At 36.8% G+C, this 24,615-nt stretch overlaps 1 protein-coding gene across 4 annotated transcripts in view; it reads right to left on the reverse strand.

The window, feature by feature from the left end:
* Nucleotides 1–1,307: 1,307 nt before the first annotated feature.
* The window catches only part of LETM1 (leucine zipper and EF-hand containing transmembrane protein 1), an 84,652-nt gene continuing 61,344 nt past the window's right edge, over nucleotides 1,308–24,615 (reverse strand). For 2 of the 4 annotated variants that reach the window (XM_072620010.1, XM_072620012.1), the window contains 7 exons: nucleotides 24,240–24,371; nucleotides 21,763–21,951; nucleotides 16,974–17,114; nucleotides 15,597–15,731; nucleotides 12,273–12,466; nucleotides 9,924–10,080; nucleotides 1,308–6,252 (listed from right to left, as the gene is read on the reverse strand). In XM_072620010.1, coding sequence (XP_072476111.1) covers nucleotides 6,103–6,252; nucleotides 9,924–10,080; nucleotides 12,273–12,466; nucleotides 15,597–15,731; nucleotides 16,974–17,114; nucleotides 21,763–21,951; nucleotides 24,240–24,371 — 1,098 coding nt within the window. In that variant the 3' untranslated portion in view covers nucleotides 1,308–6,102. The remainder of the gene's footprint in view (nucleotides 6,253–9,923; nucleotides 10,081–12,272; nucleotides 12,467–15,596; nucleotides 15,732–16,973; nucleotides 17,115–21,762; nucleotides 21,952–24,239; nucleotides 24,372–24,615) is intronic. The other 2 variants (XM_072620011.1, XM_072620013.1) reach the window with 1 other exon arrangement.

The following is a 24,615-nucleotide window of genomic DNA, read 5'->3' on the forward strand; positions in this document are numbered from 1 at the left end:
AGTTTATGGCCTCAAGAGAACAGGGATTGTGGCAAGGTTATAGGCATAAGATACAATGTGGTAATAATTTTTTTAATCAGGATTTATACATCAAAATCAATTTCACCCTTCCAAGTAGTAACTTCAAGAGATGGTATCACTCAAACATGTCTACACTTTTTCTTTGGGAATGGCAAAGAGCCACATTGGCAATATCTATTTTGGTCTCATTAGTTCTTAGTCACACTTCTTCTGATTCAATCTAGTATTACCTCCATAAATTTGTGGAGACTAACCCCCATACCTGGAATGCACTGCTCCCTCCTGACATCAGCTTCTTAAATCTTCAAAATTCAGGCCAAGTGCCATGTCATACATAAAGCCTTTCCTGATCCTCACAGTTGACAGAATCTCTGCCTCAACATTACTTTGCATTTATTCTAAATATTCTTATTTTATGTATATTACCTCTCCCCCAAAACATGCTAAGATCCTCAAGGTCAGGGATAGCTCCTTTTTGTTTACTCAGTGTCTACCAGGACTTGGCACACAGTTGGTGCTTAATAAATGCTTCCTTTTGCTGATCAAATTACACAGTCTAGTCACTCATTGTCTCCGAAATAATGCTTAACTGTTCCAATTCAACAATAAATGTAACAAACACTAGGTGCTGAATTTGTGGAAAGCATTGTTAGACACTATGATCTCGCTGGATAAATACAAAAAGGAATCTATACAAGGGTTGAGAAAATCCTTTAAGTAAAGGAAGAACAGCCAAATAAGATAAGAGACAGCGGATAATCCAGTCTGACCAAACAAATACTTATAGTTAATTTGTACCAGATAAAGCTGCATGGGTAGGTTGAAGACAAAGTGTCTTGAATGCTTGAGTCAGGTTTGATATTTACTGAGTTTCCCAAAGTCGATTCACCCTCAAGGAGAAAGATGACAGGCCACAGGCTGTGAAGGCTGCTCCCCCAAGGGAGTCCCAGATTTGGTGAATTCAATAGTAGAACATCCTTAGAATAAGCACACACACTTCAGAGGGATCTACTTTGAAGACTGTCATTCCACCGTGTTAGTCATAGCCATGACCAATTACCTAGCTGCTCTGGTCAACTGCAAAATCTCCACCAAATTCATAAAAATTCGAGGTGGTTAGGAAAGATACAAAATTGGTAACAGAAGCAGGCAGACATAACATCCAATGCAAAATGACAGGCATACTCTACAGCTTTCATAGTGAGATTCTATCAAAGGAGGCAGACCAACAGTTAGCTGTGTCTTTACACTATCTAATAAAAAAAAGGAGGGAAAAAAACACAAAATAAAAAAGTAATTGACATCCCTTTATTATACATATATTTTTCCTTACATCAAATTTAATGTGTCCAGAAAACATGAGTGTGTTTCTTCTGAAAGTCATACAAAGAAACTGGACTATTGATATTTCTTTAAAACACACAGTAAAAATGTATACCACTGTATCACTTAAATTATGTTTGACATTATCAGTGCATTTCTATCAGTAAGATAATGGTGGATCCAAAGGTCTCTCAGCTCTGAAGTCAATTAGGGTTAAGAGAGGAAGGAATTTCCAAAGCCTGGGGCTCGGGTTATTCTGATTTTAGTCATGCTTGTAAGAAATAAGTCACTCATACACGCTAAATACAAATGTTTGTCTTAATGACAAAAGCCAAGAAATTCAATTTGATAAACACTTATTGAGTGCCTATTGTATACAGAGTACTGTGCTAGGCACTGGAAATGTAGTTAAGGCTGTAAGTATGACCTTAATTCAACTAAGTCATATCAAGAGATGGTTTTTAAAAAGTTTCAAACCTCAAGGTCATTTTACTTAATTGTTTCAGCACTTAAGATAACTTATTTCCATTCTGAAGCAGACACGCACACACACAATAGCTCTGAACCATGAAGGCAGATATTTTAAATCACTTTGATGTATTTATATATTTCCTTTTACTGGATTAAAGTTCAGAAGCCTGTCATTTTGAGTTGATACATTACCATAAATATGCTTATTAATTTTAAAAACTGTCCTAAAATGCTTACATCTACCTATGGACTATTTTCAAAAAATAGCCAGGTAACTGTCACTTGTCAAAAGCAGCATCTGGAGTTGGATTGTTCAAAATGGCACTTGGAACCATGCCAATTTTTAAAATTCCTATAAACATTAATATTTAAATTGGACAAGGGGGAAAAAGGAAAGGTACATATTTTACATCTGCTTAAACTCCCATTCAAGCTCTCCTTAGAAAGCTATCTCAGTTTTGTACAAGCCTGAAAAGTTTGTAGAGTCTGACAAAGAAAATGCGTGACACTCAGTTACTTTTTAACAGTTATAAAATCCCAAAGTTCATATCATACTCATCCCTTTTGTTACCTCATCACAAAAACTTTGTATTTTTGGATCCACCGTATCTCTGGATTTACCTGGTGAATGATTTAAGCAGCAAAAAATAAAATTCAGTATAATTCCCTCCTTCACCCAGACACACATACACACATAAAAGAAAAATAATCAAACAGACCTGGTGTCACACCATTACAATTTACTAAAACTGACACTGTCATACATTTAAAAAATTCCAGGATTTTAACTTTGGAAAGCAAAGATTTGTTGCTATTGCACTCATGGCAGGCTAAAGACCAATCTAATCTATTGTCTGGTTCCAGGTCCATCACTCACCCTTTCATATTAGAGTGATGAGATTTATAAACTGGAGTCCAACAGCCAGTGCACATACAAAAATGTAGCAATGCTTGACATAGGGCAAGGTAAAATATGGATAGGTTACTTTTAGTGAGCTCAAAGCCTTTCCTAAATCTCTGATGCTCTAACAAAGTGAAAGACAGGTAGTTGCAAATGAGAATCTAATGGTCACATCTGTAAAATACCAGGAGGCACAAAAAGAAGGAAGGAATAAAAAGGAATTATAACTGGTAGGTACAGTGGAAGCTGAGCCCCAGGTTCACACTAACAGGCTTGTGGGCCTTAGGCAGGTCACTTCCTCCCCTTTTCTGGGACTCCTGTTTCTTTATCTGTAAAATGAGGGACTTGGTCAGATGACTGTCAATGTATCCTTAAGGCTTTACGGTCTGTGGTTCCTTCTACAGAACCCAGTCTACGCTGCTTCTCTCCCATGGCCCCTTTTGTCCAATGAGGATTTAGAAAAGGTAAAAGGTCAGATAACTGTAACAAACAAGTTTTTAAAGTTACCTACCTCTTACAGACACAGCAGTTTTCCTAATCAAACTCAATGAAATATGGAGTATTTAGATTCAATTTTCAATTAACAGGCTCATCTCTCTCTTTAAATTCTGCTTTTTTAAAAGTCACTTGAATTCCAAGTGAGTGCCCTCATCACCTACAGTGCCACCACCTCATAAAGTTTAGTCACTTTGCCTGCTTCTTCTCCAATCACAAAGAAATACCCAAGGGATGGTCAAAGGCCCCCTTTCCTGAAATATGAGTGATATTAAACCAACATCTGTGGATTTCACTCACTAATTTTAATCTATGTCCCACACAAGGAAATGCCTCTCACAAATGAAAACTCCAAGATGAATGATGATATATTTGGCAATCATAAGGTAATGGTTTTACCACTGAAAATCAGATTAAAATAACTAATCTACAATGACTCATAAATATTAAAGTGTCTAACCTTGCCACTTCAGATAAGAAAAATGAAAACTTTTTAACGCAACTATTCTCTCACCAAGACGTCCCTTGCAGAACACACAATCCTGTTACTGCTTTTAAGCTGCCATATCACCGCTAAGTAAAACACTGAAAGCAATTTAGAGCCTATTCATCGAGTTCTCTTTCCTCATTGTCTATATTTAGCTACAAGTTATTTTATTCCTATATTTTTATACTCCTATATTTAGATGACATATGAAAGCCATCCTGCGAGGGTTAAGATTTTTCCCCAAAATATACACCACCAAATACCATATACCATAATTATGGGCCGAATGAGAATTTGGCACGGCTATTATTAAATAAAAGCTGCTTTGGGGGTGATATAAATGTGGAAAAAATAATAAGTTTTCCAACTCATATTTTAACACACACAAAAAAACACTGTTCTAAAGTTTTGTTTTAATATAGATTTGAAAAACTACCCTTGCTTTCAGTACTGGACGGCAAGTTTATATGAAATATAGCCAAATCAAACAACCAGACCACCTAACTTTATCGAGGGAGTTATAACTCACCCTTACTAGAACTTTGAAAATGCCCAGTTTCAAAATACAGTACAAGTATTTCAAAGAACACATTCTATAATTCTTTATCATCTGACGAATACACAAAATTTACAAATAGCTATAGCTCTTAGTCATTCTCAAGACATCTAACATTTCACTACTAATGACAAATGTTTCTAAAAATAATTTTTTAAACCCTGAACGAAAGAAAAAACACCCAGTGGCAGCAAACTAAGCATCTGACTTGCTGCTATGTATGCATTTTCTGAGAAAATACTATGGTCCGTCATGTGAATGGTGATGATCAAACTGAACTTTGCTCCATCAGCGCTCCTAACAGTTTATTTTAAATATTTAGGTTTTACCCAAGAAATCATCTTTAATTTAAATGAGTCTGGGATTAAAAATTGAACATTAGCCAATCCAAGGGGAGTGCTTAAGATTTTTTTGCATAGCCTAAGTATTATTGAAATAGGAAATGCATAGTGGATGGCAACTGTTAAAAAGTATGAATCACAGGGTTTAAAAATAATAGTTTTAAAGAGAACAACCCCAAATTCATGAGAAATATTATAACAACTAAAAGCACACTGAAATATGTCCTGGTCTATTAGGCTAAAATTTGAAAATGAGGAAAACTAATAGAATCTACTCGTTTAAAAACCAAAACAAAGACATTATTTACTGAAATATCCAACATTTCAGAGAATGAAATGATCTGGTACAGTAAATTCAGATACGCTAGTTGCCAACTTTCACCTACTTCATTTGTTTCTTTCCAAAGTATAACTACACAAGCTAATTGTAAAACAAGTAAGCAAGGCTAGGGATGTGTGAGAGAGCACGCCTGCCAGTTAACCCATCAGGATGAAAACCACTCCCCATCGCTCAAAAAGGAATCATTCTCTGACACACAATGTGCAAGCATAAAAACATTTTTTTAAAAAGTGGTCAGATGATATCATTATTGTTTATACATAAAGAAAAAAATAAAGTTTTCTTAATAGTTATAGTTTTATGCTGGTGGAAGTCTATTCTGATAGATTTTAATTACATTTTATTTCTGGGGTATACATTCAAATACTTATTTAATGTTCTTTTAAAAAAAATCAAGTTTTCATTCAAATGAATGTGAACATATCCCTAGAAATATACCTGCCCAATCTAAAGACTGCGAGGGCAACCAAAACAGAAAGGGGGGAAAAAATCACTTATCTCGAACAGCTTGAAAAACAAGCCCAAATCTCAAAATTGACCCAATAAGAACTAAGTGAAACACTGGCCGCCCCATCTGAAGGTTAGGAATTTGAATGAATTTAGCTTTGTTTTTAAACATTTAAAAGATATTACCTGGGAAAACAAAGGAGTGATTCTAACTCATCTGTAGGAAAGTATCATTTTAAATGCAAGGGGAAAAAAAAATCACCTGAAAATTTTTTTGCTAAAGTAGGAAAGATGGAACCAGACACTTTCTGTCCCACCTTCCCCACTTTTAAATCCATCATTATTTACTTAGCAGTTTACGATACACCTGACTGTAAGTGCACACAGTGTGTATACACATTACCAGTGGGCATGGCTTGTACTCTGCAGATGGAATCATGACCCCACAGGGATGTGGACCAATACATGATTTCATGGGAAGAGAAGGGGGAGGAGGGTCCAGATTGTTCTCATCTTCATGGAATGATAGAAAATTACTTATTTGATCATGGAAGTGTCTGCTTTATTCCACAAAAATAGCTGCTTTGCCACCAGCATCACCTCAAAGCAAGATCACCATTCTCACCACCACAGAGTTGAGCCTGAGGAAGAGGCCTTTGTCACAGGCCACCCAGGGTACAAGCTGCCTCTCAAAGCTCCAGGGACATCGCAGGCTCAGGCTTACATTTTTACTTCTGCAGCTTCTTTCTCAGCCTTCTCCTTCGCCTTCTCCTTCTCTTCCACCTTCTCTTCTTTTTGGAGCAATGCCACAATCTCAGTGACCTGACCCGTGGAGATGTCAATGTCTTCCTTGTCAATCAGTTCTATGACCTACAGGAACCCAAACAGAACATGGCAGAGTCATACAATGACAGCTTTCCAATGGTAACACCACTTACCTATTCCCAAGCTCACTTGTGTGGAAACATGCTGCATTTGGAGTTGGAGGATCTGTGTTCTAATCCTGACTCAGCTACTCACTAGCATTACTTTGCCTCTTTGGGATTCAGCTTTCTCATCTGTAAAGTGAGGGACTACACTAAAGTACTTCGGAGGAACTTTCCATCTATGACCCTATAAACTTTTAAGCAATGATAAAAATTATTCTGAATCTTCTGCAGTACCATGAAGATGAAGTCTCTTTTGGCCCTCATGGGCCCCACACCCAACCCTGGAGCTGCTGAGTCAAGCCCAGGAGAGCTGGAGAGGTGACAGTGGGCTGGGGTCAGAGTCGGTTCTGCACTCCAGGGTCACAACAATAAAGCTAGAGTCATCTGTGCAGACCACACACCCATCTATGAAGAATGACACACCAGGTGACAAGCAAGAGCAGCATGAGCTGGTCAGGGAGGAAACACAAAGAAGAAGATAAAAGGGAAACACAGCTCCAGAAAAGGAGAAGTAAAAGGAATCCAACATGGCAATCAGAAACAACGCTCCCTTCCTGCCTCAGGCTCATCCATGTTGTGTCGGGACCTAGGAATGGAGAAAGGGCCAGTGGACCAGGGCTCCAGGTTACAATTGAGCTGGTTTCTCATCTTGGCTCTGTCACTTCCTACCTGTTAAGCTCAGGTCAGATCACTTACCTCTAAATATCACTTTCTTCCTCTGTAAAATGGGAACACCACCACGTGTTCCTGAATCATAAGGCAATGTTACAAAGATCAAATAGGTGTATAAGTACTTGGTAACTATGATGGGAAATATTTATAGCCTGCTTTCTGCTAAAAAGAACAATACATACATCACCTCAATAGGTCCTCACAACAAACATCCTTGTGAAGCTGAACATGTAGTATATTATCAAGCCCCTTTGACAGATAAGAAAAATGAATTTCAGGGCCATGAAACAACTTGCCAAAATCCACAGAGATTCTACGAGGATTCAAGTCTGCTAAGTCCGATGCACTTACTACTAAACCATAATATAATGGACTACCAAAGGCTATATATCAAGGCTCATCATGGTTCCTACCTATGTCTGCAATGTCATCCCCACGACCTGGTGAATTCTTACTCCCTCTTTGAGCCCAGATGAAATGCTACTCCCATCCCCTCACTTGAAGAAGTCTTTCTAATTTTTCCTTTTGGCCTCACAAAGCACCTTATTTGGCACCTCTCTCATCTGCTTATCACAGAATATTGTTTAATACACTTATCTGTGTACGTATGTTCCTCCTCCCCCTACAGAGGCCACTCCAAGAGTATACAGACCATGTATTATCTGAGAGTTTTGTGCCCCTTTCCCACACCAAGACCTAGCACAGTATTTTGCACTTAATAAATGCTTGCTGAATTAAGGTCCTGGCCTATAGATTTCTGTCAATTCAATACATCCACAGAAAGAGTTTCCATGTGTATTCAGAAGCATCAATAAAAAAAATATTTTTAAAGACTTCTGCAGACTTTTGAGTATAGAAAGCTCCTGTGCTTCTGTGGAATAAAGAAATGGCTAAGCATCTTGACATACACCTACAATTTCATTTTCATAACTTAGCTGGTGTTACTGTTCTCCAATTCTTTTTTCCTCTAGTTAGGTCCTAGTAGGCGATAGCATAGAGAAAAACACAAAAAATACCTAAGTATATAACCTTATCTCTAAATAAGTTTTATTAATGATTCTAATTTAGCCACAAAAAGAGCTACAGTTCTTATCCCTCTCAAAGCAGGGATGCTCCTAATTTAGGAAGACTGCTCTAGAGCTGAAAGAGTTCTCAGAGGCCACTAAGTCCAACACTTTTACACAAAACACAGCCCATGGAGGACATTTTTTCACTTGCTGGCACTTTAAATCCTATTACAAAGAATGCCACAGGGTTAGAACAGATCATGTGGTCATATAAGAGGTGGCTCTTTTCATGATCGGGATGTCCATCTGATAGGGGCAGCAGAAAGAGCACTGAATTTGGAATCACAAAGCCTGGCTCATCCACAGGATTCACTTCTCTGGGCTTCAGTGTGCTTGTCTCTAAAATGAGGAGATTGGACTACATCATCTCAAAAGTTCCTTCCAGCTTTAAGTCTAGAATCTAAAATGTGAACAAATGTGGAGTTCACATTTGTAAGCACTTGCAAACACAAAGTTATCTACATGATTCAAGTAGAGGCCTCTAGGGCTTGTGTTTATCTATGCTCACCTTTGCCCCTTAATGTGACTTCCACCATGTATATAACCAAAGAGTGGCCTCACCACAATGCAACTCTCCATTATGGAGATCCCACTCCTAGCCCATATTCTCTCAATTCCCATCGTTTCAAATTTCCTCCACAGAGATGAACACTTTAAAACTATCTGCAAAGGACACTAACAAAAATGGCAAGGTAAAGAGAGATTACATTCCATGCAATGGTGAAAAACAAAATGGGATTACAACAGAACTGAGTGTGATGATATCATCCCTGATCCTCCAAAAGATACTGAAGTAGCTAAGGATAACAACTTGGCCACAAACAACAACCCATAAAAAGTACTGACTGAGAAAGGTGCTCAAGGTTCTTTACAAGCACTGGTGACCTACAGGACTATTATTAAATTTCTCTTAACCACCTGAAAAACAAGAAAAATGTTAAAAAAAAAAAAAGAAATGAAATGAAATGAACAGGATGAAATGACTAGACATACATTTCACATACTGTGCTACCCTCACCCTTTAACACATTAATAACCTGGTGAATGGTTGTAGATTTGAGGGACACTCCATTTGATTTTTAAAGCCAGTGAAATTTTTCACTTGAAATTTTTATTGCAGGAAAAGTTTGTGAAGGAAAAGGGAAAGAAAGAGCAGGCAGATAAATAATCAGACGTTAGAAACTAACAATGAGAAAAAAATGCCAAGAAATTAAAGTAAGATCCCTTTTTGGGGTCTATTCAACACAGCACAAGTAAAAAGGAACAAAAAACACATAACAATGTAGCAATCTGGAACAAAACAATTAGATAACGCTGAATATTCCTAATTCTCTAAATGTTTCTGCAAAAACATCTCTTGTTTACTAGACTAACAAACTGCCATTTTATGGATTTGAAAAGTCCCTCCCCCTCCCCCTAATTTATGGCATAATTTCAAAGGAGACAAGAGATTCTAAAATAAACTAGTAGCTTAGATTACAAAAATAGTGGAACTAGACAATAAAATGATTATGTCTTTAACTGAGATCTGTTCCTACATTTCCAAACTGAAGACTGGACAAGGAAAACTTTTCCAGTGTATTGGGTGGCTTCTCTTGTTGGCTTTAAGTATACAATAGAATGTGGGCCCAAGCCATGTAGAAACACTCCAAATTTCTAAGGATGGATCTGTTACTCCATCAATGAATGGAAACACACAATGTATCCTACCACACACACTTTGCAGAAACAAAGGTGAAACTCTAGATATCAAAAGAGGAAGTCATGGCTTTTTTCTTTTTAAAGTTAACTGGAACTACACTAATTCAACTTTGGTAAAATTCTACATAGCTATGCATCCTTTTGTCACTATTAAATCTCATTTGACACTTACCTTGGCAACGTCATCTATATTAATCTTGCCATCCTTGTTTTCATCCAGAGCAGTAGCCAACTTCATCAATTTTCCCTCTGGAATTTGCTCAAGCTGCTTCATCACATTTATGAGCTCACTGATGGTGATGACATTTTCCCTAAGGGGGAAACCCAATCTGTATATGGCAAACAGTTACAATGAACAGAAGAACTAGAAAGAGATATACAAGGAGTAGAAGTATGTCATCATCTCCCACTGCAGAAGGCAGATCACATCAGTGCCCCCTGAATTCAAATCTCTGCTGGTGGTAACATTCTTTCCAGGCTTCCTGCTGTCCAAAGTCCTATCCAAATTAATATTAATACTCAGGGTAAGTAATTCCACCCTAGTTACACAGGCTCTTGGTTCCAAAATCTTCTCCACTTGAGAGGTCTGGGAAATGTTAAGGTAACAGAAGTGATATGAACTATCTAAATTGTAAATTCTAAGGAAGAAATTAAGGACACTTTTCCATCTTAAAATATCAAAGTTCATTAGTACAAATGACCACCTGAAGCAGAAATGTGCAGTCATGAAAAATAAGTACTCAGAATGCTATGTTTCCCTTGGGAACTTCGTTAGGAATCACTCTACCAACGCTTCTGCCCAGTAACACAGGCTTTTAGAAGGTCTATACATCACATCTGAATTAGTTACCACTTTCTGCTATATCAGTTGTCAGCTCTTATAAATTTCTTTCAAGAGAACCCTGACACAACTTTCTCTTCAAAGGATGCACATCACATTAATCTCATACACAGTCTCAGACATTTCTCCCTACAGCAATATGGATCTCTGGTCTTCATTTCTGAAGTCCTTGATCAAACAAAGTCCTGAAAACCTAAGACATCACTGGAAAGTTGAGCTTTTCCATTAAAATCTTCTTTCAGTTGCCTCCCATGAATTTAACTTGCACATTCTGATTCTTCCCCCTCTGACATGCTCTAAATCTGATGCCTGTTCCTTCTTTCGGAACCAAACTGATTCCAGCTCCCAAATTCATACCCCATACTTCCTTCATCTTAAACCCACCATCTAACCTGCCCAAGTTCCCCTAACCTTAGTCCTCTGCCCTGCCTTCTCCATCTTCTTATCCAAAAATAAGGAACAAAGACTAGATATACAAAGTGGAATTTAAAAAATATACACACACACACACATATATAAAGTAAGCTCTGATGCATTTTTTGGTTTATACTCCTAGGTACAATTACTATGTCACTGAAACAGCACTCACTAGTACACTAGGAATCTGATAAAAGCTTTTGTTAAGCCATTATTATACTAAGATTCTTTAAAACACAATTTATAGGATTCCTGCTCCAGTTTCACCAGAAATGTTCTGGAAAGTTTACATTGTACAAAGTCTAAGAGAGATGTTTGTTTTCAGAAGAGCAGATGGATGACAACAACTAGTTAGATAGCCACATTGTAAGTATGTCACATAGTCACAGAATACAGAATGTGAGAGCTGAAAAGTACTTTAGCTCATGTGAGACTGGCAGAACCTGAAGACCTTGTTTAAATGGAATTCTGTCAAGAGTATGCAAGGTCCTATTGTTTTACATTGTTTAAATAATTCATTACTGAGATAAACTGGAATATTTTCTATTCCTAGGGATGTGGCTTTTTGACAAATGTCTACAATAAACTTAAAATTAAAGGGAAAGAAGAAATGACTTCTATCTAAACATTAATACCAAATTAGGTGAAATAGTATGTCATCCATCAACATACTTGCTCCTTCCCTTGCTTGTGTCATCTTTCTTATATCAAAACTTCCTCACTAACTCATTACAAGGAAAAAACAAAGTGTCAGAATGGTAAACTACACAAAGCTTTTTATGCTACTTCAGATTGTTTAGATTATTATATTCAGATATTTTATATACATATATATTCAGATTTTTATCAGATCTCTAGAAGACAGTCTTCCACAATTTCTTATTTCTACAGTCTGTGAATGTTTCTACTTTACCATTAATATGCTATTAAAGCAGAGATAATGTCTACTCACTAATTAACTTCTGTATCCAAGCAATGCTTACAGTTCCAGGAAAATACTGAGACCTAAATAAATGGTGGCTCATCTACATTTAATGAGCCCCAATGACGTCACTGAAATTATAAGGAATGGTAATATACATTATCTTGGGACTGAAACTATGTGGAGGACAAAGGAGTTTGGGGGGTGGGGGGAACAAATATTGTGACTTTCAGGTACTTGATAGAACTTATTTCCTCCTAATATCTGAAAGCAGCACTATATTTAAAAAAGTCTTTCCACCATAAAAAATTAAATCCAAATTAACTTATCACCACACTTACCCAGTAGCAACAACATTACTGCTGTCTACTTTTCCTTCTGCTGCCTTTTGATCGGTCTCTAATTCATGAAGTATTTTTCCTATTTGTCCAATCATCTGGTTCACCCTCTTGGACAATCTCTTGCTTGCTTTAGATTCTTCTATAACCTCTTCTTGGCCAGTCTTGGAAAGCTCCTTTTTGATCTCCTGCAAATCCTAATGAAGGTTTAAAAAAAGGACACATTAAATCTTCACGCTTAATCTTAAAATACAGCTTAACCTCAAGAAAGTAATAAAATTCAAGAGTACTAGCACTGAAAAGATATAATATGATACTAAGTTTACTTGTTTACACAGTTATCAATCACAGAAATTGCACTCTCTCTGTATATACATACATACATTCAAAAACACACATAAACATACATACACATACAACTACAAACACATATATACACATACTATATACATACACATTTTTTTTGCTCATGACTAACTTATAATTGAGTATGCAATTATTTCTAATCACCAGAAATTTTATTCAGTGGCAAAGGAAAGAAAACCTATTTTGGATTTTAACTTTTTGTTTGTTAATGTCTGAATCATTCTTCCTTCTAAAGCCAAATTTTAGCAGCATGAGTGATTGTCTGGTTTCAGGCTATTATTAATCTAAACAGCTAAGTGAACATTATAATAAAGCAAAAAAACTAAGCTTGCTCAAACCCCACCCCATCTCTACGAAATAATCTTTTACGAGCTCTATAAAAAACCAAGACTGACCCTTTGACCCAGCAATATCGCTTCTAGGACTGTATCCACAAGAGATCATAAAAATAGGAAAGGGTCCCACATGTACAAAATTATTTATAGCAACACTCTTTGAAGTTGCCAAAAACTGGAAATCAAGGGGATGACCATCAACTGGGAAGTGCTGAATCAGTTATGGTATATGAATGTAATGGAATACTACTGCACCATAAGAAGTCTTCAGAGAGGCCTAGAAAGACTTATATGATTTGATGCTGAGCGCAAGGAGCAAAAACAGAAGAACTTTGTGCACAGTAACAAGCACAGTATGCGAGTTTTTTCTGGTAGACTTGGATCTTCATAGCAATGCAAGTTCTTTAAAAAAAAAATTCCCAGTGGTCTTCTAAGGCAAAATGCCTTCCACATTCAGAGAAAGAACTATGGAATTCAATCGCATAATGTAGCAGATCGTGTGTGTGCGCGCGCGCGCACGTGCGTGTGTGTGTGTATTATGTTTTGGTTTGTTATATGATTTCTCCCATTTATTTTAGTTCTTCTACAGAACATGACTATAGTGAAAATGTATTCAATAGGAATGTATGTGTAGATCCTATGTAGAACTGTATGCCATCTTGGGGAGGGAGCAGGGTGGGGGAGGTAGGTGGGGGGGGGGAATCTTAAGTTTTATGGTAGTGATTACAGAACATTAAAAATAAAAAATAAAAATTTTAAAATTTTAAAAAAAAGTATCCATCACGTTCACTTGTAATGGTATAGCACAGAGGATGAGAAAGTTGCTCCCCCTTGCTTATAGGTCACAGTGTCTTGGCTGCCCAATTGGTTCACTGCTGGTCTAGCAGGGCCAAATAATTCTTCAGGTCTGGCTCCTCACTGGACACATGGATACTGTTGTTTATCAGATCTAAGGGACTTATAATTACTCCTTCTACCTTTCAAATTTCACAACCTAACCCTCCAATACTCATTTACTCAAGATCAGGAAAGAATGGACACAATGGTAGTCAGGTGGGCAGATGTCAACCATAAGAGTCATTGCTCTTCCCCAACTGGAGGCCCATAAGTATTTCTTTCTCCTCTTTGAGAGCCTAGGGAAGGGAGCAAGGGAGTTCATGCAGGCAAACCCTTGGTATGCACACTCAGTTGTGGCTCATGGGTCAATTAAAGGTCTCATGACTTCCAAAAAAACCAAAAAAACAAAAAACCAAGATCGAAGACATACTCCCTCACTTCAGGCCAATACATAAAATAGGGTAAAGTTTCAATTCTTTTTTATGATATATAAAAATAATCATTTCTTTTTAAAATAACAATAAAAAATATTTATTTGTCTCCTTACATCTGGGAAATGTACTGTTTTAAGGAAAGTGCCACTATGATTATATACTAACAGAAATCAATGTCCTTTAGTTCTACTCTGTGCTCCTGATCTGTTAGTCACATTCTATATTAACTTAGCAGTTAAACAATAGTACATCAAGCTATGTACTACTGCTAATTCAAATTTAATTTCAAGTGAAACAGAGGATGATGCCAGAATATCAATAGAAATAAATTATTAAAGTTGATTCATTATTTCATCTTCTCTGAAAACAGTAATTTAGTTTATGTGATGTAATGCAGAGACTTGTAAATGTACACATTTAAGAATAATAGGAACTATAATTTTACTTTTATCCCAATCTTAATTCTAGGAGCAAACATCATGAACCAATTTAATAGATGAGTTTTTTTATCACCACTCCTGAAGGCAGCTTTGAAAATTCATCTTCATTTTCTCTATAAAACACTTCCATTTCTGCAGTTTCTGTGTTCACTTATACAAAGCAGAAACGACCTCTTTTTTCATATACTAGTGGATTAAACAGGGCAACAATGAAGTGATTTTGTAACAATGGCACCCAACAGATAGATATAAGCCATATAAAAATCACTCCCACATTACAGACTTTTAATTTGCAATCTACCACCAAATGGAAATTTACTATGAGAAAGAAGCCACTCTCCTCTTTTCTGCCCAATCACAGGCTGCCTAAGCAGTTAATCAGTATCAACTCAGTTCTCCATCACTTCTTCTCCTACATCATAATGATACCTAATCTCCATCCTTGGGAGCAGTCAAGAACACTGCTGCTCAGGAAAGGTGACAGAGCAGGCAGCTATAACCCATCCACACTGGGGCTAAGGCATCTTTTCTCCTGTTCACCACCACAGGAGCCCAGGAATACTGAAATCAAATATTCCCCATTTCTATTACGCACTTTTAAGTTTTATGAAGCACTTTCCTTAAAACAAATCTGTGAGGGAAGAAAACCAAGCAACAATATTGACACTGTACAGATGGGGAAACAGAAAGGGGAAGTAAATTATCCAGGATAACATATTCCAAGTGCACGATGTATCCCACAAGTCAGTGACTCCTGGAGGATCCTGAAGACCCAGACAGACAGAACAGTAGCATAAAAAACACTACCCATCATGAGAAGAATAAGCCAATAGAGAGCTTGAAAGTCAAATGGAGAACGCTCATCACCAAGGTTCCTCTTCTCCCCCCTTCTCTGATCCCACGGATCCTTTGTACCTCTTTATATTCCTGAACATTATCTTGCAGCAACTTGAGCTCCTCCTTCTCCTTGGTTAATGATTTCTTCTGTTCCTTCAGTTTACTGCAAGCATCGCTAAGCAGATCAATTTCCTCCTTGGTTATTTCTTCTCCCTGGACAAAATAACAAACAAGAACATTCAATTTTGTTCCTGGATAATTTCATAGGCTCCCAAGTTTCCAAATACCACATCATGTATTCATGGTGGTGATCTAACTACCACACTATCAATTTAAAAAACCAAACACACCTGTTAATACCCAAATTAAATGTCTGAGGACAGAGGTGCAGAAGGGATCGGATAAAAGATCATAAATGGTATAGAGAAGACGACCACTTGGAATGTTTGAGGGAAAGTTTCATTTGTTTGACTGAAGCAGAGGCTAGAATAGAATCAAGGGAAATCAGGCTAGAAAAATCTGGAGGGTCAAGCTGAAGAGTTTCAGTTCAAGCTGAAAGGAATCAAGCAGGTTCACTTAGCCTGACTGGCCGCTTTTTTCCTCCCTCTGAATTTTTCTGAGCTGGGACTGGTTTGTTACACTGTATGTTCTCCCCTTTGCCCCAGAAAACCACTTCACATGCTGGAGAAATGGAGTGCTGCTTTATCCCTGCTACCTGATAACACTGCCTCTCCAGATCAGGGCACCTGGTTCTGTCTTCTGTTTTACTTCCAACATTCATTTTTTAGAATTCCTTTCATGGTCTTTACACTTTCTGTAGCACTGAAGTCATCCTAAGCCTTATTTAGCTTTCCTAACACTAGATTTATAGGTCCATGCTACTTTTTTGCATTTGTCCTTGTTAAGAAGCTTTATCTTCCGATTTAGATGTTTAAAAACAATACTGACAATTTTATTTATATACAAGGCTGACAAATACATTTTAATATTAAGTGGAATTTGAGCTGGGGGGGCAAGGTGAAGGGTGTAAAACAACTCTACATTTTCTATGGGGTCACTGAGGGTGAATGTTACACGAAATTACGTTTTCTCTTCTCACTGTCACAAATACTGGCCATCATTTGCTTCCGAGCTTCTTTCTAGCTCTTTGCTTTTTTAATCTTTTCATGTCTTATGTTAAGGCAGGCAAAAATGTGGACAACATGATGGAAATGTTTGAGGATTAAAATTACTGGTATTTATCATAAAGTCTGCTCTATTTGACTTTATGAAGTAGGATAAATTTTTTATTTTGTTTTTTCATGAATATTCTGTTTATCTAGAGTCAAGCAAAACTTTGTGAAATCCTGAATATACCAACAGAGTTTTAATGAGCTGGATCTACTGAAACTTCTCTCCACAATTCCTACCTGACCTTGAAAAAACATTCCAAATACCAAGTTTCATGTCTGTTACCTTCAGGCCTTCCAAGACTGGGGCAGTGTCAATCAGAATCTCCGATTTCAATGGCACCTTGGTGAGTTCCGGCTCCAGATCTCGGGAAGCAGCGATTGTTCTTCCCTCCTGAAGGACTTCCGGACCCAACTCAACTTCTTTCTGAATTGAAGGCCACACACAAATCAAAAATAATTCCACAGGTAATATATTTCCAGAGTAATAGTCCATGAAGATCATCTTACCTTAAATAAATATGATATAAAACATTTGGATTTGCAAAAGATGAATTAAGGAGATAAGGTATTTTTTTAACTTACAAAAGAATCCTTAACTGGATTCTTTTACATATTGTAGAATAATAATATTCAATTAGAAAGATTCTACTTGTATATAATTATCAAAAATACATATATAAAGTAAGGTTAATAAAAAAAACAAAATTTTTAAAGTACCTTGCAAATTATGAAATCATATTCTTTTTGAGTTGTGGGGATACAGGAGAAGAGTGGAGGAAAAGTGATGAGTAAAGAGGCCAAAAGAAGACCATAAAATGACTAAAATAGATACATAATTTATACATAATTTTTAAATTAATAGTGACACAAAATACAGTTAATTCTCAATTATTCTTAGACAAACAGCTCAAAAATGCTGGGTCATCCATGCTGCTTAAATAATATGTTAATGGTGGGCTGAATCTAATTAATATGAAATTTTAAAAGTAAAAAGGTGAAGCTTTTCCCTGGGTTTAAAAGAAGTTTAAAACTTCACAAATAAAAAATGGGGAGACAAGGTTGGACAGCAGTTTTTCTGGAAAAAAAAGGAGTTTTAGTGGATTATAACCTCGATGAGTCAAGAATGTGATCTAACATTAACACCATGTTGCACTGTCATATAGTGTCCAGTATTAAAGAAGTAACAGTCTCACTCTCTACTGTCTTGATCATATTTAGGGTATTTCATTCTGGATAGAACCAAGAGGACATGTATAAGATGCAAAGCACCCAGAGAAAGGCAACCAGAATGGTGAAGGGTCTTAAAGTCTACGGCAGATGAGAATGGTTTGAAGGAACTGGGAATATTTAGAAAGGAGAAAAGACTTTGGGGGAACGTGAAAGTTTTCTACCAAATATCTGAAGGCCAGCAATTATGCAGAAGAAGGATTCTATTTGTTTAGTTTAGTCTCAGAGCTAAGAGCAATGGACACAAACGATGAAGAGACAAGTTTAGGTTTGATATCAGAAAACACTACAACTAGTTATCTGTGATAGCTTTTCCTCAGTGGAGCTCTTCAAGCAAAATTGGCTGAGGCCTGCTGGGTACATCAGAGCAAGGTTTCTTTTTTGAAAGGGGACTAGAATAGATGGCCTCCAACTAAGCTGATATCGCTTTCCAACTCCAAAAATCTGTGATTCTGTAAAGTCATTTTTCAAGATCAAAATATTTACCACGCCAAAGAAGGCAGGCTATATCTGATTACCTCCCTATCCAACAGAAAGTACGAACCAACACCTTAAGGAAAAACAGGCAACCTCTGCTTTAGGCTGTTGATTTCTGTCCAGCTAACAAATGAGCTAGTTCTCTCTCAACTTGGAACAGAGAAGTACTGAGCAGGAGGAAAGGTTTCTTGCTTCTCTAACGAAATCAAGTCCTCATATTAGGGTTAATTTCATTTGGAAAGTTGTAAAGTCCCCAAAAGGTAAAAAACATGCATGTATGTACACATAAACCTATATGTTTGTATATAGACATAAGTGCATATACGTCTAAAGGCAAAAATACTCTAAACAGAAATGAATTTTTAGAAGAGCTTACTATTCTGAATTATCACTTTTATCAACCTCCATGTGCTCAGAAAAATTACAAATTACCAAAACTACACACACACACACACACACACACACACACACACACACACACACACACACACAAACTCAAACTCTCTCTCTCTCTCTCTCTCTACTAGGGCACTAGGCATAAGATAATCATATCTTTTAGGACTTCTGCACAAAATACAAAGCAGTGGAAGGAAATGCTACAAGTCACACACTGGATTCATCAAATTAGGTGTTTGTGTGCAGAGCACTATGCTGGAGAAAATGGAAGAGGATGGAGGTAGAAGTCTTAGTAGTTGAGGTAGACTTAATGTAGACTTTACATACAAGGAGATTAGGATGGCAAAAGAAAAATAATGAATTGGAGGTAAGGAGACAGTTTAGGCAGGAAGACTAGTTATTGTACTAGTCTATTAATATGATAATTAGGGCTTGACTAGGGTAATGACAGGAAGAGAGGAAATAACTAATACAAGAAAAATAAATACCACTGTAATTAACAAGACATGGTACTCAATCTAATATGAGGATTTGAGGAAAAATGAAGAGCTAAAGACATAAAAATTTTGAACGTTAGAGACTGGATTAAAAGCTTAACTATAAATAGAAATGATCCAGTCAAAAGGATTCAGGGATCAATGTTGGAAATTTTGGATTTGAACTACCATGGGGGATTGCCAGGTGATGTTTTATGGAAAGTTGGAGATCTAGACCTGGGATTCATCTGTGTAAAACAGAAAGAAAACCGTGGGCATGAAAGAAATTACCAAGAGAAAGTATGGAGAGAGAAAAAAGTGAACATCAAGGATAGAGAGTAGGGGAAATATCTACATTAAGGGATTAGGAAGTAGAGGAAGAGACTGAAGTAGGCTCCCAGAAAGAAGTAAAGAGCCAAGAGCTGAAAGGAGAAGACAAGGTGGTCCACAATGGGAAATACAGCAGAAAGTCTGAGAATATGACAAAAAAACAAGCTAATAAATTTGGTGTTTTGGAGGATTTAGTCCTCATTTCAAGGGTGGCTCCAAGAGAGTAAGAGGAACACAGGTCAGATTGTAAGAGAAAAGAGAGAAGTCATTAGAAGCAGAGAAGGTGAGAGATGGAGGAGACTTTTTTTGCAAGTTTAACAGTGAAAGGGAGAAGATATGGAATAGTAGCTACATGGGACAGGAAGGAAAAAGGACAATTGTTCTCAACTGGAAAAATCTGCACGTTTGTTTGGTAAGAAGGGAAAGAGCTTAAAATTGAAGATAACACATCATTCCACAGCTCAGTGAAACCCCAATCATAGTGATGTACTTATGACTTGACAGTGTTTGCAGGTCCATAGCACTGTGACATCTCACTCTTCTCAATTATCAGTGCATAATCATTATGTCAAACAAGAAAAAATTTATTTTTTTGAGCTCAGAGTTGAGAATGAAATTTTTCCGAATGAAAAGAAGTACTTTCAACTGCTAATATCAAACACCGAATGACTTTGGAAATTAGCTTTTGCAGCAGACTGAATGCTGTTTCTTAATGAATTTAATCTAAAGTAACAGAAAAATAGCAGTTATATGTAAAACTTATATTGCAATAAAATTAATTCAGTGACAGCTAACACTGAATCACAAGTAATATCAAACTGCTTTAAACACTTCCTGTGCTGTCAAAAGGCAAAACAATAAGTGAGAGCTCTATTCCCACACAAATCTACAATGGATTTCTTTTCTGAGCTCAAACTACAGTTCCAGCAGTGTTTTCTGAACCTCAGTCCAAATACAAAAGTAATTTCCATATTTCAAAGTCCATTTAACCGTGCAACTGAGAACTTTACACCTAATCTTCAAATGAAAATGATTAATCTGTAATGTAATAACATGCTAAAAAGCAAACATCCAAAGAAGAATTGAAAAGAATTCTCTAAGCACCTTCTAAACAATGAATGTGTTCAATTAAAATCATGTTCATGGACTATCAGTATTTGGCAGTATCTCTGTGAAAAGAGATTTCCAAAGATGAAACATGAAAAATCTCATTAAAAATCAGTATTAACAGATAAACATTTGCAATCAATTTTGATGATGGGGAAAACTAAATTTGAATCTCAATCAAATAAAATATTATCCCCCCAAAAAAAGAATTATATTCTTCTCACTAGTAGACTTGTATTTTATACACACACACACTCAATTTTGTATTATTATATTTTTAATTTCATCAATAAAAAATTTATGGAAATTTGTTTTCTTTCTTGTTATACAAATACCTACATATTATCCTTGATTTTGCATCTTGGTCCACAAAGCTTGAAATATTTAGCTCTTTACAGAAATCTGGGCTAGGTTAGTGGCTGTGTGAGAGGTGGGATGACACTAGATTCAAGAATGAGAAAAAAGTTTACAATGGCTGCTAAGGGCAATGAAAGCAGCAAAAGGACTATGACATTACTTGTCACTGGAGCCAAGGTAAAGTCATGCATTGTCAATTTATAGTAGCAAATGACATTTCTATTTCCTGACTTTCTCCAGTAATTCTCAGCAGCAGATGATTAAAAACTATTCCAGGATGAGGGGGGTGGGAATGATGGGACCAGTGGTGGGACCAGTGAATCATTAATATTTGTGGAGTCATGGCTACATATGGAGACAAATGAAGCCACAGAGAAGATGATGAAGAAGAAGAAAAGCAAGTGGCCAGGGAATCTGATGGTCATAATGAGGGACAAAAATTAAGATAAAGTACAAATGAAATGCCTTTGAGAATAAATTTTGGGGGGAGATTTGAGGGGTCAGAAAGGAAAATAGTTGAAAATTTGTTTTGTTTGGCATTTGCCCCCAAATGCCAACATTTCCATTCATATTTTCCAAATATATATGAAAGCATCATCATTTGAACAAAGAATCACAAGATTAAGTAAACAAACACAAGTTAAGGATCTAAAAACCCAAGGAAGCATGCCACCACACTATATTTTCAAATACAAAAACCACCTTTCCAGCTGTTTCTTCCTGCAGAACTTCTCGGGCCTTCTCAGCAGCTTCAATCAACCTTTCCTGCTCCTCCTTCTCTTTATTTTCTTGTCTAATGGCTGCTTCTTCCATCAGAGTGGCTTCCAGCTTAGCTTTATTGTCTACTTTCTCACCTTCAACTTCAGCAGCTTTGACTTTGGCTTCTTTGGCCTGAAAAGAAAAAATACTATAATCTATGTCCTACAAGTACATATAATCTATGTCCTACACTTCTGAGTAGTCTAAAAAGAATATTTGTAACCAGTACAGTTGGGGAAACCATTTTTAAGTGAGAAACCAATCCCCACCCCCAACACCACATGCCAATTTTTAAACATCCCTACATTTTCTTCCTTCCTGCAACTATGCAAAGAAAATGTCAAAGTGTAGAAATGTGAATTCTAAAGAGTCAAAAATTTGCAAGGCGATATCAAAGAGCATTTGATATTATTTCTGGCCTTTCTGTACATATGGACTGCAGAAGGGCAGATGAGTGTCTGGCAATGATGCTCAATTTTTAGAAGAACCAATAAGGAAAAATTCTATTGTGTATCTGATTCTCATTAACAAGGAGATTAAAGGAGTCAAAATGTTAGGATCCATGACAGAGGGAGGGAGCAGGGGAACCTAATTCCTCCCAGGATTTGTGATAGAAAAGAGGAACTCTTGAGTATATAATATAAAAAGCACCAAAGATTTGGGGGAAAGATTTTTCAAAAGTTCAGAAGATAAAATCTGATGAAATAAAATTCTACAAAAGAAGTCAGCCCAAGAGGAATGGAACTCAAAAAACAAAATTTTGAAGACATAAAGGGAAACAATTCCAACAAAGAGGAAAAAATGAGATTTGTAAAAAAGGACCAAAAAGATACACACAACCAACTACCCTGAAGTCTAGAAAGAAATACACAGGAGAGAGAAAGCAGGTCAGATAACTGAGGATAAATATAAGATAACAGCCCAGTCCTATAGGAGTGTTAAGGTTCAGAACGAGAGGAGACTGTCAAGTGAAGCTGAAGGCAACAAAATTGGTTATTTTTAGGGACTGGAGTTGGAGGTGTTATGTTTTTATTTTTTTAAGCTATTTTGGGATCCTACAGTAACAAAGAAGGGACAGGACCTTTGTGGTAGCCAGGATCACAACTGACAAGAGACAGAAGGCTGAGCTGCTTAAATCTGATTTGGCTTCTATATTCCCTGCCAGGAAGAATGACCTTGGGATCGGACAAACCAGACAAAAATGACCAACAGGGAGATGACACTCAAACCCTATAAAAGGTCTACTCCAGCAAACTAGTACAGAACATACCAGGATTCACAGCACCAAAACTTTGAGGTCAACCATGACATCCTTTTTTTTTTTTTTAACCATCAATAAATGACTAAATTCTACAGATCTTGCCCAGGATTACACAGCAACGTGGTAGTAGCAATGTCCATAGTGGAATATAAATAACTACACCTACATTATTAACTGTTCAAGATGTGGTTCCAAATATGTGGGGTTGGGTCTACCAACCTGAGAGCTAATTCAGTTAAAAAGAAGTAATTTAACTGGTCAGTAAATGAATGGGTATTTATATTTTATCAATGTTTTACTCTGAGAGAGGGGTCCCATTTTTTTCCTGTTCTTGTGGCCATAGGAAGGTCTTCAAAATAGAGGTCATAAAAGCTTAATATTAGGTCATTTTCCTCCCCTCTATAGTGGTAGATATCTTTTGCCATCTTCATTTCTAACATTCTAAAATCTGTTCACCCAATCTGGTATAATGGGAAAAGTACCAAACAGTCTTGGAGACTGAAGACCCAAATTCAAGTCTGGGCTCCCCAACACGCACCAAAAGTGCCAGGGGCAAATTATAACACTTCTGTATCTCAGTTTCCTCATCTGTAAAATGGGGATAACAATAGCTGTGCTCACCTTCTTTACAGGGCTATATGAGAGCATTTTGTAAATTCTGAAATGATACAGGAATATTATCATCATGAAAACTGACTCTTCCAATATTTTCCTTTATCAAAGTCCTGTCCAAAGCTTAGCCTAGGCACCCCCTTTCTTAGATGGTCCTTCTTTGATCACAGTCCTCAGAGAGCTCTTTGCTACTGGTACCACCCATTTCACATATTCTATCTTGCAATGTGATTAAACATTTCTCTCTAGTAGGATTATCTTATCAACTAGATAGCAAGCCTCCAGAACAGGGCTTGGTTTAGACCTTCCTGCTTCCTTTGGCCTAGTAGCCTTCCCAGAATCAAAGCGTAATAAATGCCTCCTGCTGCTGACAACGACAGGGTGCTGTAAGGAACAAGTCATTATTGTATTGGGATGGCTATCTAAAAGATGTCATCATAATGTTGTAATGATTTATAGAAATGTATATTTAGATTCAGAAAAAGATTAAGATTAAAATGTATTTCCTGTACTAAAAGAAAAACTGCATTAGCTACATCATACTTACTGCGCTCTCTGGAAGGGTCTGTAAGGTTGTTTTGAGCTGATCAGCTGGTGACAGGGTATCAGGCAGATACATAGCTCTGGACAGGAGAAGTAATGAAGTAGGGATTTCCTGGTTCAAATGTAGATCTAACCACTATAATTCAAAAGAGATCACAGATTTTATGAAATATGTTTCATTTTGTCTTTGAAATTATTCTTAAGCATAATACACAAAGAAAGTCTTGTAAGGTTCTATGAGATTCAGGATCAGAGAAAATAACACTCACAGGTATTTCTTTTTATTTTTTTTTACAGATCTTTCAGATACTTCTTTGAAGATGCAGGATGGTGTACTGGACAGAGTGCTGAATTTTGGAATCAAAGAACCTGGATTCAAA

Source organism: Notamacropus eugenii, chromosome 6 (assembly GCF_028372415.1).
Source record: "Notamacropus eugenii isolate mMacEug1 chromosome 6, mMacEug1.pri_v2, whole genome shotgun sequence".
Taxonomy (NCBI): Eukaryota; Metazoa; Chordata; class Mammalia; order Diprotodontia; family Macropodidae; genus Notamacropus; species Notamacropus eugenii.